At 37.4% G+C, this 12,931-nt stretch overlaps 1 protein-coding gene across 1 annotated transcript; it reads left to right on the top strand.

The window, feature by feature from the left end:
* Positions 1-2,743: 2,743 nt before the first annotated feature.
* Positions 2,744-12,685, top strand: LOC121414150 (eukaryotic translation initiation factor 1A, Y-chromosomal-like). Its single transcript, XM_041607222.1, has 5 exons — positions 2,744-2,867; positions 4,196-4,279; positions 6,143-6,246; positions 7,085-7,321; positions 9,001-12,685. The coding sequence occupies exons 1-5, from the start codon at positions 2,852-2,854 to the stop codon at positions 9,004-9,006; spliced, it is 447 nt and encodes a 148-aa protein (XP_041463156.1). The 5' UTR covers positions 2,744-2,851; the 3' UTR covers positions 9,007-12,685.
* Positions 12,686-12,931: the final 246 nt, after the last annotated feature.

The following is a 12,931-nucleotide window of genomic DNA, read 5'->3' as shown; positions in this document are numbered from 1 at the left end:
TTTTGGATGGTTATATTTACTGGATTGGTACAATGTAGTCAATTTCAAGGGCTAGATCTAGTCAAAACTATATTTTAACTTACGCTCATGGCCTTTGTGTTCGCACAAATGCACCTCTGTCATACTGTATTGCAATATGTAAATTCCGGAATTCCAGGGCGCGCAAGTCGATTGGTTGGAAAGTTGCACCACTTGTAATCGGGAGTTGCAGTGCAGTGACCAGTATGAAGATGTTGGATTGGATATCATTTTTTCCCGAAATTTTGTGTTTTTTGTAACGTGCGTTTGTCCGTCTTTATGGCAAATACATGTAAATTGTAAGTAACAGATCGCGAGAGAAAGTGTCAACGATGCGAATGATAATGTCTATCCCCGAGATTATTCTTCACTCAAAGATGAAGCCCTATATCGGGCGCCACGTGCGCAGCATTATCATTCTGCCTTGGTCATGTACGTTTTCACTGAAATGTATAGGTCAGACATATTTGTATTTAATGTAAACTAACTTTTACACTTTCTGGTAGATTCAGAGGCATATTATCCAGGGCGCCCCAACTAAGTTTCGCCGAAGCAATCATTCCAACGAATTATCAAGGAGCAAAATTATATTACTTTGAGGTTGTGCAGAATGACTGGATTATTGAAGATGATTTGAAAATAATACGAGGGAAAAGGTTGATTACCAGAAGATGATGTCGTTTTTTTTCTGTAGTTTGTAACAATTTACTGTGCATTTTGGGGAAAAAAGAACCAAATTTTATGCATGTTGCCATACGACTAAACAATTCTCGTTTGAAACACACAATGTAAATACACAAATGACAATAAACAGAATGGATTATTCGGAACTTATCGATTACAAGTCTCAGTTTCGTATCATTTAAATTTGACGTTTCAATCACACGATGCAAGCAAGTGAAGAGCCTAATTTGCCAAATGTATGTTTTGAATGACCGCTTACACGGTGTGTGACTGGAAACCAGCTCCTAAATGAGTCAGTATGTGTCTTTTATTCATGAAGTTACAGTGATTTAAGTGTGCATTTTTCTTCTAAAGGTGCTCTCAAAATACGACTTTTGGACATGATTTTTTGAAAAAGTCCTTGCCGTGGGACGGGGGGTATCCCCCCTCCCACACCCTCCCCCCGCTCGGTCGCTTCGCTCCCTCGCCGCTGGCGCCCCCCTATTTCAAAATCCTGGATCCGCCCCTGGCAGGCGCGGATCCAGGAGGGGGCCGAGCCGGCCCCGGCCCCCCTATTTTTTGACAACCTGCATGCAGAAAAAAGTTTACTCTTTACCTTGATAGAAACTACGAAAAACAGAAAGAAAAGTAAGAAAGAGGTATTTTACCCATGATGTGTAATTTACAGCCTCGTAACGACCGGCCCGACCCCGAAAGGAAACAAAAAAAAGGTGAGGGGAATCGCATTGCCTGTGTAATGAATCCCATTCAAGAAGGTTAAATGACACTAATATATAACCAATATATATACAATATATCCAGTTCTGATATCAATTTGCACGCAATTTTTGAGCACATCAAGCATTTATTATTTAGTTTGATTTACACAAATTGTTAATGTGTATCAAAATGTTCAGCTCGCGCTGCGCGCTCGCATTATTTAATTTGTGAGATACCTATATGCTCTTTGGAAATTTTTACCAAAATTTGTCAAAATGCTCCTTTATCATGTCAGTATATCAAAAAATTAAGCTCATGCTTCGCGATCTCATTTAATTGTTTGAGATACACAGCCTGTTTATTTAAATAAAACGCGCTCAGACTTTTTTCAGGTCGGAATATCAGAAATTTCGAATCGCGCTTCGCACTCTCATTATTTATTTGGTGATACTTGTATCCTCTTCAATAATCACTAAAGACAGTCCTAATTGAGTCACTTTTCACGTTACTATATGATAAAATTTCGGCTCGCGCTTCGCGCTCGCATTGTTTAGTTGGATACTTATCTTTGTTCATGATTATAAAAACTGCTCTGAATCTTCAGTTCTAAGGACATAAAATATCAAAGATTTTTAGCTCGCGCTTCGCGCTCGCATTATATATTAAGACCACATGAGATACCTTCTATTGTTTATAGCAATAAAAACTAACATATACTTAAAACTTCAGTCTTTAGTTAGGACTACCCCGTGAAAAACCAACAAAAAAACAGATTGTAGCGGCCAATCGAGAAAAATGTTGATCAAAATATTTTTCGGCCCCCCCTATTGGCGAAAGCTGGATCCGCCCCTGGTGTGTGTGGGGGGGGGGTGTGATGTGTGGGTTTGTGTGTGCGTGTATGTGTGTATAGCTGAAGGGGGGGGGGGTTGTCTGTAGTTACTTACAACATTGTTCATCATTGTACGTTAGTTATTGTAGATATGTTATTCATCTCTACAGGGGCCCTAGCTGTTAAGCTGTGCTTCAATGGGGTCCCAAACCTAATCAAATATTTGATGTCTTGCTTTATACCATTACTATGAATGTGTTTGATTTTGGTTTGAATAAACTATACTATATTATAATATAATATACTATACTATAGTATATGGGACTATATTGCTTATTTTATTTTGCGATTATGTACGTTCGAATGCATTACATAGTCTGCTATTTTCGGAACCAAGGATGTTGTGCGCAAGATAACCTCCGCTCTTCATGTACCTCTCGCTCTTCGCGCGATCATGATATATGCACGTGTGTTATATGTGCAATTAATACTTTGCATGCATGCGTACGGTACGTAAACTAACAGTAACAATCGCTCATTCATTCTTCCGAGAATTGCGCACATTATTTTTGAGTTTCCTGTGGTAGATTTATCATTTAGAGTTTTACCGGATCACCAATCATGCCGAAGAATAAAGGTGAGTTTTGAAAAGCAGCAATACAGTTCATTCATTGAGAATTTCTTCACAATTTATCGACGAAACGTCGCAAAGATACGCGGCAAAACAGACATCTGTGAGTGACTGTTGAGTGGTGTTGCATGTGTGTAACTGTTTTCAGTGCAGTCAGTGTATGACGATGAATGCTGACAAACATGAATGGGACTAAGTAAGGCAACATGCGTGACATATATTAAGTTTGCCATGCCCTCTCTCTTATTCTTAATCAGTTAATGTGGCCTTATCTAGACAGCTGGCAGCCGTATGTTTCGAGGAGTTTTTAAAACATTGATTAAACGATTTTAAATTTCTCGTACGCAGACGGCTTGCTACATGATGTTGTATATGCATGCAGCCACCATTAAAATTAGGCCTATGTTAGGGGGCAATGCGCGCGCGCCTTTTCGCAACGTACCACTGTAAGTACTGACCGCGCACAGAGACGTCGAGTCATGAAAGTCTCACGCATAACATTTTTTTGAACTTGGCATCTCTGTGTCACATATGAACAACTTTCCCTTTGATACCCCCAAAATGTATCTTTTTGCTTTTTCTTATGGTGGTACAAACTCTTTATCCATGATGTGTTCTTTAATAATCTGTACTACATGCCCTCCTATAGGAAGAACACATCAACTGATAGATGTGATAGAACAGGCAATTTAGTGAAATATATACTTAAGTAATGGAGAGGGTTGTTCACAAGTGACATCACACATCTTTGTTGCATTGCCAATTGGAGGATCTCCATAGCATTAGTGATCGCTATATTCAAATGCTCATAACTTTCTCACTATTTGTCCGATTTTTCTCAGACTTTTGTCGATATGTTTCTTTGATTTTTCTGTTTTCACACAAGCTATCTTGTTCCAAAGGTTTCATTCACCTTTAATGTCTTAAATCAATTATGAATTGATTTTGCAAGCAACATTTTGACTTTTTTGTTGAGAAGTAGTTCAACTTAAAACTTCTAATGATAACGCTACATTTGAAATACATAATACCAGGAACTTTCTAGATTTCTTTCTCTTTCAGAGAAATGCAAACGGAAATAAAGAGGATGTCTTATATTTCATCATGTAGACCTTGACTCATAATAGCCTGTACCCGGTATTCTGTAGATGTATACGTTTAAATGAGCAAGTGTTTTCTTGAACCATTGAAGAGCAAGCCATCGGGTAACAGGATTACCGGTAACTTTATAATTCTTAGCAGTTATTAAGTAATCAAAGTGAAGGTTTTAATATTTGTTGAGATGAATCCTATTTTACATATCTTATGCCACTAAATATTTTTTTTTTCCACAGGAAAGGGAGGAAAGAACAGGAGGAGAGGAAAGAATGAGAATGAGTCAGAGAAAAGAGAATTGGTCTTCAAAGAAGAAGGTCAAGGTTAGTGTAGATTTCTAGTCTACAAATACCGTGTTTACACATTGACTCGGCTCGCGTGTTGAATCCACGAGTCGGGTTGAACACTGCGAAGAAGGGATCAGAGATAACGTTTATACATACATATAAAAAGGCGAGTTCAACACGGCTCGCGGATCTCGAACGGAAGAAGAATTATGACGTCGCAAATTAAACCGGGAAATTCACCGCCGGAATCGAATCTTGTCCGTGCGAACAACAACAATGCGAAAAGTGAAAGCGCGCGCAGTGACCTGGTCAAGAGAGTTCGACACGGCTTTCTGTTTACACACGAAAAAATTGCCGAGTCTGACTCGGCTCGCGGGTTGAAACCTACGATTTTGGCGGATCAAAAAAGCCGTGTTTGACACGGCTCGCGGATCACACTGATCGCGTTTACACAGCATAAAATTGCCGTGTTGAGCACGGCTCGCGTGTCGAACCCCCGAGCCATGTCACTGTGTAAACACGGTATCAATTGCAGATCAAGGTGGGGATTGTGCTGAATGTTGATTGATAACAACGTTCTTGTCATGGAAAAATTCTGCATCCCCCACCCCCAGGGCCCCAGTCATCATCCTCAAAATTGACCTTATTCCCTTGTTTTTAAGAAAGGAAAAGAAACAAAGTTTTGAGCAATTTTTTTTTTAGATAAAAACTGGCTGGTCTTCTACACTCCAATGCAGTCATTTTGTGCCATATTTCCTGTGGATCTATGCCAGAATGTGCTGTTGAAAGCCTGGCCAAATCTTTGGTACAGCCTGGGAATGTGAATTAGACTTGGGTATCATCCAACATTCCAATACTGCATCAGTGTAGTGGCCATTGTATCTTCTTTTTTTTAAAAGAAGCATCGGCCCACCCTGATGACGATGAAAAGACAAGCACACACAATCCCGCCCTCTTGTCCAAACAAGGTTTACAAGACGAGACACTTGATGTATTCTTTTTTTTTTTCAACTTGACAATTTTGTCCTAATATGACCAATGATCTTGTCTTCTTTTCTTGTGGTATTGTCTTCTGCATTATTGTCGTGAATCATTCTGCCTTTTATGCCTGATATCGTATAGGCCTACATGTAAACCAAATTATTTTCAAAATTATTCACTATGACTACTTGCATTTAGCTTTAAAGGTAAATGAAGTAGTTGCAGCAAACAATAATTTCATGAGAAAGTCTTCTTAAATCAAGGTTAATTATCAGGCCTGTCAATTATCACAATATTGTCATATATCTAGATGTACATATCTTTATGAAATCATGAAATCTTAGCTCAAAACCGAAAATTCTGATGATCACTAGTTAACACAGAAAAGTATATGTGGGAGAGTGTATTAATATTGCTTTGAAAAATAACAGACATTTGATGGAATTCCATGCTTATTTTGCAAATTTCTGAGCTAATTTCTTCCAGAGAAATTTTGCACTATTTTTCATTTATACATACAAACAATGGGGTGGTAATTTTATTGGATTCTATTTGAACTCATTTTTAGATTGTTACCACAACTGGGGGGTGTTTCACAAAGATTTAAGTATGACTAAGAGTCGCACTTAAATGTCTAGTTGCGCGCAGTATAAAAGGCATGACAGCATTGGTCAGATCATGCCAAGAGGAGCGCACTACTGCGTATTGATCAATAAGATTGCGCGTTGCATATCATGGATGCGTCGACGTTTAAGTGCGACCTAAGTCATACTTAAATCTTTGTGAAACACCCCCCTGGTATTTCTCTTTGAGACAAGAGTGATACTCTCCTTTTATTGTCCAAGTCCTGTCACATATACAGTACACTTATAATTTTTACCTTCAAGAACTTAAATAATTCTCCATATCTTCACACAGAATATGCCCAGGTTCTCAAGATGCTTGGGAATGGAAGGTTAGATGCGCTGTGTTTCGATGGCAAAAAGAGGTTATGTCATATCAGAGGAAAATTAAGAAAAAAGGTGAGTGACCTGCCAGTATGGGTTCTGTTTCATAAAGATTTGTTATAAAGCGAATGCATAATTTCTGTTGAAACTTTACTATCAGCCAATCAGATCGATTGATTTCAGTAGCTTTGAACTGTTATTGCAAATTTGTTATTTTTATAAAGTTTAATGAAATGGGCCCTTGATATGGGAATGGGGGAGTAGTGGTTTAAGGTAGCTCTAACCCTAATTGCAAGAAGATGAAAAATCTGAGCAGTAGATTGGTGAAAGTAAATGCCTTTTCATATCGTTCCGTGCAAGCCTTGCGGGTGAGTTGCGGGTGATTTCCTACAATTCACCCGTAACAAAGTTTGGAGCATGTTTAAAACTTTTCTGTGTGCAAATCAGACCTGTGGGCTCTTCTGCGGGCAGCGGCGTATGAAATACGAGATACTGTCAATGCGGGTGACATGCAGGCGACTTGAGGGTGACAAATATAGTTGCCTGAAATTCCCCCACAAGGCTTGCACGGGACAATATAACAGGGCCTTCAAAATGAAATGGTATGAACAGGAAGTTTAGACTATTCAAAGGAGATTCAATTTGGCCAAAAAAATGCATTCTTGTGTTGGGTAGGATTAGCAAGAAATGCTTTATGGTTACCCCCAAATGACTTACGATGTAATCGTTTTCAACAGTTTAACTCTGCATTGTCCCGTTCATGAGGACATGAGACAGAGTGAATAAAAAAGCAGTTTATACCTATACATCAATCAAAGAATGGTTTTTCAACACTCCATTCAGATGAAAGCTAATGCTTATGTTGCTTCGACAATTTTGTGATTGACATCTAGATCTTTATGAATTCTTTCAGGTTTGGATCAACCAGGGTGATATCATATTAATCGGCCTACGTGAATACCAAGATGAGAAGGCAGACGTCATCCTCAGATACAATGCTGATGAAGCAAGAAACCTGAAAGTTTACGGAGAACTGCCCGAACATGCCAAGATCAACGAATCAGTCGCATTCGGCCAAGACTACGAGGATGACGAGGTGGCGTTTGACGATCAGGGCTTCGATGATGACATAGGGGACGAAATAGGAGCGGTAAGTATCTAGTGTAGTATTAAGTATGATATTTATTTTACCTTAATTCTATGGAATCATCTTCCCGTTATTGCATTGTTGAACTTATCATAACAGTGACACATCTGCTTATCTTGTAACCAGAGAAAGTAGGAGAAAATGGATGGTAGAAGTTGAAAATAGGGACACTGGCGAGTTTCCTATACAATAGTACTCACAGACAGATTTTTCATGAAAATAGGGACACCTTGCATGAATGTCGTGGGGTATGAAACATTTAAAAAATATTGCTCTTGCATGGAACATTTGTATCACCAGGTAACAATAAGCTGAACCAATCATATTCCTCAAAAGTTAAAATAAATTAGATTTAGAAATCAATTTGTAATTGTAAATAAGTACATCACAAACTCTAAGCATCACCCTAGAAAAGCCAGCTGCTTGAAATTTAGGGATTCCTATTATGTATAGCTGCTGCTGTCCTAGTTCATGTTACACAGCGCGCAACACTGGCACTGGTCCCAATGGTTTTAGGTTGGTAAAAATTGCTGTCGGGCCAGTAACTATTCAGAAATAGCCAGATTTACTGGTCCAACATGACCAGCAAAAAAAATTTCTCCTGTTTTGTAAATTATATAAATGGCTCTGGCGTGTTTAAAGAAAGTCTCTCATAAATTATGACCCCTGTTACATCTGAAAGTTTCCTACCCGAGACCCGACCGAGCCACTTGCAGCCTTGACTGGATTATTGGTGGATTAGCTTCGCGAACGGACCGAGTCCGAAATGTGGTCTGTTTACATCACAGTGTTCATTCCCTCCCCTTTCGCCCTATCTGTACTGTTTCGAGCGGCATCCGATTGCTGACACTTTTAAAAGGCGCTCTTGATCTAGGCTCCGAATAATTCGCGCGCGCTAATTGAAGTTACCCGAGATTCTGAAAGAATGCTGATGATCCCAGCAGTCGTTGAAGATATGATCGACTTGAAAAGGATACGTTTAAAATACTTCTTTTCACTCACATCAAAGACTTTATCAATCACAATTCACATGTCGCATGCCGCAAAAACATTCGAAGAACGACGGGGCTGGGGAGGGGATAGCGCGCGCTATGACGTAATTTGACAGCTGGCGAACGGACCGAGATAGGTTCGAAAGCTTGTGTGCGTTTACATCTACGAATCGGTGGACCGGGGCCGGCCCGATACCTACCCGAGACTACCTCTGGATGTGGTCTCGGGTAGGTTCGCTAAAAGGTGGCCCGAGGTAGGTTTGGGATGTTTACATCTGATTTCTTTCCGACCCGAGGTAGGCCCCGGGCCGGCCCGAGGTAGGGAATCTCTCAGATGTAACAGGGGTCTATGTTGTGTGTGTGTGTACCGTTTGTTTGTATCTCTTTTTCGGGGAGTCTTTTTTATGTTTTTCGTTACTTTTTGAGGACCAGTAAATCTTACGTTCGAACCAGTAAAAAATTGGAAAAATAGATATCTACTGACCAGTCTGACATGAACAGTTTGGACCAGAAGAAAAAGGGTTAGCGTGGAGCCCTGCTTTACATCTTGATAAATTGATGATGTCATGAATGTATCTTATTCTTTTTAAACAATAAAAATGATATGATTTTGCTTCTGATAATTTGAGTTTGATTTTCAGTGTTATATATATATATATATATATTTTTTTTTTTCTCATTCTCTTACAGATATAGCAGAGTGACCGATGACAGAGTGAAGACCCCAAGCAGTGTGCCTCTGTTTTCAGTCTTGTGCAATGGAATTTAACAAACAATCTAATATCCTCATCTTTCTTTAAAATAAAAATCACGCTTTTTTCCACCCTGTGTGAAGAGGTCTAAGACTCCTCATTACTACAACCTTCCAATGTTAATGCTTGCGTGGAACGTTCATACTGATTTAAAGCCGTCAGTTTGGCTAGCACGTGAGTATATGAAGATTACATGCTTGGGCTAATCTTGGAATTAGGGGAGTCGGTTTTGTCTAAATCACAGTTCTAAGAGATGAAATAAGTTGAATTACAGGTATTGTATATTTCACTATATGTTGAGAATTCTGTTACATTAAAGCTGTTTCTTAAGTCTAAATATTGTAAATGTTTCAATTTTGATTTTAATGGTATTTAATAAATTTTACCTCAAGGAGTCATTTGGGTATCAGATTTGCTGAGTTTTCTTAGAATTTGTGTGGAAATGCAGTTAATATATATGATTGAACTTCTTTCATTGTGAGTTCCTCTAGTGTTTTGTTTTGAAGAGTGTAAAATTAAGGCCTTGGATTAACACCTATTCAGAAAAAAATATTTTACATGACTTATCAATTAAAGGCAAAACATAAAAATTACAATATGCTTTCAAACTCATTTTAAATAGAAGGTACAAGAAATATTCCCAGAATGGTATTTCCTATTAAATACTTTATTCCCCCCACCCCCACGAAAAAAAAATTCTTTTGAAACATGAAATTAATGGGAATGATTATTGCCAAAAAAGGTTCTGGCATCACTATTTGTTCATTTGTTACTTATATTGTTATGAGGGCTATTTCGGATTCTGCACAGTTTATTTATAGTTTGTCGTTATGGGCATTGCAAGAACTTTACATGTGACTTGTGTATGCAACAAGGGAGTTTATTTCTATTCCATTTTCATTAGCGCTCTAACGTGTTTGCTTAAATAGAGGGTTTGAGGGGCAAATTGTCTTTTCCTCCCCTCCCCCCATTTTTTTTCTGTACATACTATCATATAATGAGTGAGATAGACCAGAGTATTTCTATATGCACCCTTGATTTGCTAAATCCTAACTACGGTAGATATTGACATGTGAATTAGATTGGATTGGAATAAATTTCATTGCACAAGTTACTGTTGAAACAAGAACCTACATTAAAACAAAATGAGGAGGAACCTGGGCCAGGAGAAGGGAAAGTATTGCCTTTTGTAAACTGCATGCTATTACATATTCACTTATGAATAAAAGGCTAGATATATATTAGCCACGCATGAGCCAATCACATGCAAAGCAAACTTGTGAATATTTAAAAAAAGGTTATATATTATCCTAAGTCGAAGAGAACTTTTAGTGGTATGATGCTGGTAAATGAAACTTCAATACACATACAATACACACTTGAAGCGTTAGATGACATTTTAGTAGGCTATATTATTCATTTGTTGGTGCGTATTTAAATGGAGAAGTTTTCTTCCAAAATGAAAAAGGTGTTGTAATGTATGACTTCATCTGTATGTTTTCTTTTCTCTCTTATGTTCTTCAGTTTAGAGTAAGGTATGTCATTTAGTCTGGAGTTATATGAAATTACCAAATTTGACATGCATGTAGAGGTACAATTTATCTGTAAATCACACGTTTTGGGGACTGCAAACTTAGTTTGACGTGTTAAAATGTAGATTTCACATTTAAAAAGTTTGGCCTCACCGAAATTGTTATACTATCTGTGATAATGAGAAATTAACCCCAAATAGTGCAGTGCTGAATAACTTAATGACGATGAACGGTAGATGTACAATTTTATAATAAAAATAAACGTATTTGCATATTTTATGTCTTTGAAAATCATTTCTCAAGCTTGGAATGTGCTGCCATTTTCAGGATGTTATCTTTGCCTCCAGCTTTCTAAAAATTTGTAATGCGAATATTCCAGAGGTCTATTTTTAATAGAAAAAAAATCCACTGCTTGCTCTTGAAATGACCTCACATTCAAGAGTTAAAACTTGTTGGATCAACAATTTGGGCGGAGTCCAGCACATGCTGAGTTTCAGGGTAGCATTTCATGAAAGAAATTTGTCGGGGATTATTTCCGACAAGTCTGTTTCCATAGTAACAGTGCGTCTTAGCTCATCAAAATCAAGCAAACTTGTCAGATCTGGGCTCCATAACACAGCATAAAACTTGGTCGTACGCTCGAATTTTACGATTGATTGTACATTGTAGTCGATGTAATCATTTGTGAAAATTTGTTCTTTGATCATTGCTAAGCTTTGAGTAATGGGCTCCAGGGGAGCGTTTCATGAAAGGACTTGTCTGACACTTTATATATCAAGTCCTGTTTTATCCGACAGTTACCATAGTAATAGTGCCACTTAGCCAAACTCAAGTAAAGCTGTCAGATGACAAATATTGAAGAAAAGCTCCCCTGAAGAATTGAGTAAATTTGTTATTTTATGATTCCATTGTTAATATAAATAGATAAGCTTGAAGAATTTTGCAATTTTGGCGAATATACCCAGCAAACCTCAAATTGGCAATTTCAACTCATATATTGAAAAAAAATATTGAGCAAAGTGGAGGTATAAAATTTCTACATAGAGGATGTAGAAAGCCTTTTAGATAAGAACCTTGATTTTGCCATCAATTGCTTGTGGTCTAGTGATAAAAGGAACACTTGAAATCTTTACACTGCTCTGACACAATGGCATGGGCTCACAATTCAGAATATTGCTTTTTGTGGCTAATAATATTTTCAGTTATGAATTGACAGCAGTAGCATTTATTCCATCAGAATAAACCTGACAATAGTGAATTCTGAAAATAAAAACAAGAAACTAAATATTCACTTAGTCTGGCGCAATGAATGGCGGCTGGGTATAATAACGAATTTGGCCAAGAATATAAATACAATGTATTTTTATTGAACAATTAATTTAAACCTGACAAAAGTGAATGTTGACAATGAAAACAAGAAGAAAAATGTTCACATAGTTTTGTTTATTTTTTTTAATACTTTGTTTTAAATTTAATTTTATACCCATTTAGGCTAACTGCGCTTGTACCTGTCCATACATTATGTATACATGTAACATTAGGGCCCCGTTACACAAAGATTAGCACTTGATTGTAGGGTTTATACTTATGATTGATTGCATTGATTATTATGTGCAATCAAGCATGCAACCCAACTCTGCAATCAATCGCTATGCTTTGTGCTACTGGGCCCTGATATGAATCTATTCTTGTGTATAATAATGGCTTAATTTATTTCAACTATAAAGACAGAAAAAGATCTTCAAGAATTTCAGGAGCAAATGATTTGATTCGATACAATCGAGGATAGAATAGTGAACTTTTTTTTTCAGAAGTATGTTATGAAAGAATGTTAAGATTTCAAACGTTTTATGACAAAAGTAGACATCTCGTTAAAATATGTAACTTTTGAAATGTACACTGTTGAAAACTTGCATATAATTTTTAAGGTATAGAACCCTTAAAATTTGTCAGTAATGATTTGGTGCCACACAATACAGACAATCTAGTATCAAATGTCTTTTGCTATTACATCTTATTTCATATAATTCAGTAAAATACAGGCATAATGAAAGTGACATTTTTGAAAATAAATTCCTTTATGACAAAAGTATGGAGATTGTGATTTTTGTGTGTGTGTGATTTATTCAGACGATGTAGTTTTCATTATGCACTCCAAGTGGTGGTAAATTGCTACTTGGTCTACACCCACTTTGTCTAATTTTTACTCTCTGTTTTAGTCTTATCGCATTTGGTCTAATCCTAGTTAATCTACATGTAATTCATCTACCAGCCATGTGGTACAATTGTCATTTAGCCCTGCTTTTCACATTGCATTTCCTTAAAGATAAATTCCAG

Source organism: Lytechinus variegatus, chromosome 4 (genome assembly GCF_018143015.1).
Source record: "Lytechinus variegatus isolate NC3 chromosome 4, Lvar_3.0, whole genome shotgun sequence".
Taxonomy (NCBI): domain Eukaryota; kingdom Metazoa; phylum Echinodermata; class Echinoidea; order Temnopleuroida; family Toxopneustidae; genus Lytechinus; species Lytechinus variegatus.
This window is presented reverse-complemented; position numbering and strand designations above follow the sequence as displayed.

Excerpts from the sequence above, each read along its gene's own strand:
- LOC121414150 (XM_041607222.1), top strand. Across the intron at positions 4,280-6,142 it reads CTTCAAAGAAGAAGGTCAAG|AATATGCCCAGGTTCTCAAG; the intron begins GTTAGTGTAGAT and ends ATCTTCACACAG. Across the intron at positions 6,247-7,084 it reads GAGGAAAATTAAGAAAAAAG|GTTTGGATCAACCAGGGTGA; the intron begins GTGAGTGACCTG and ends GAATTCTTTCAG.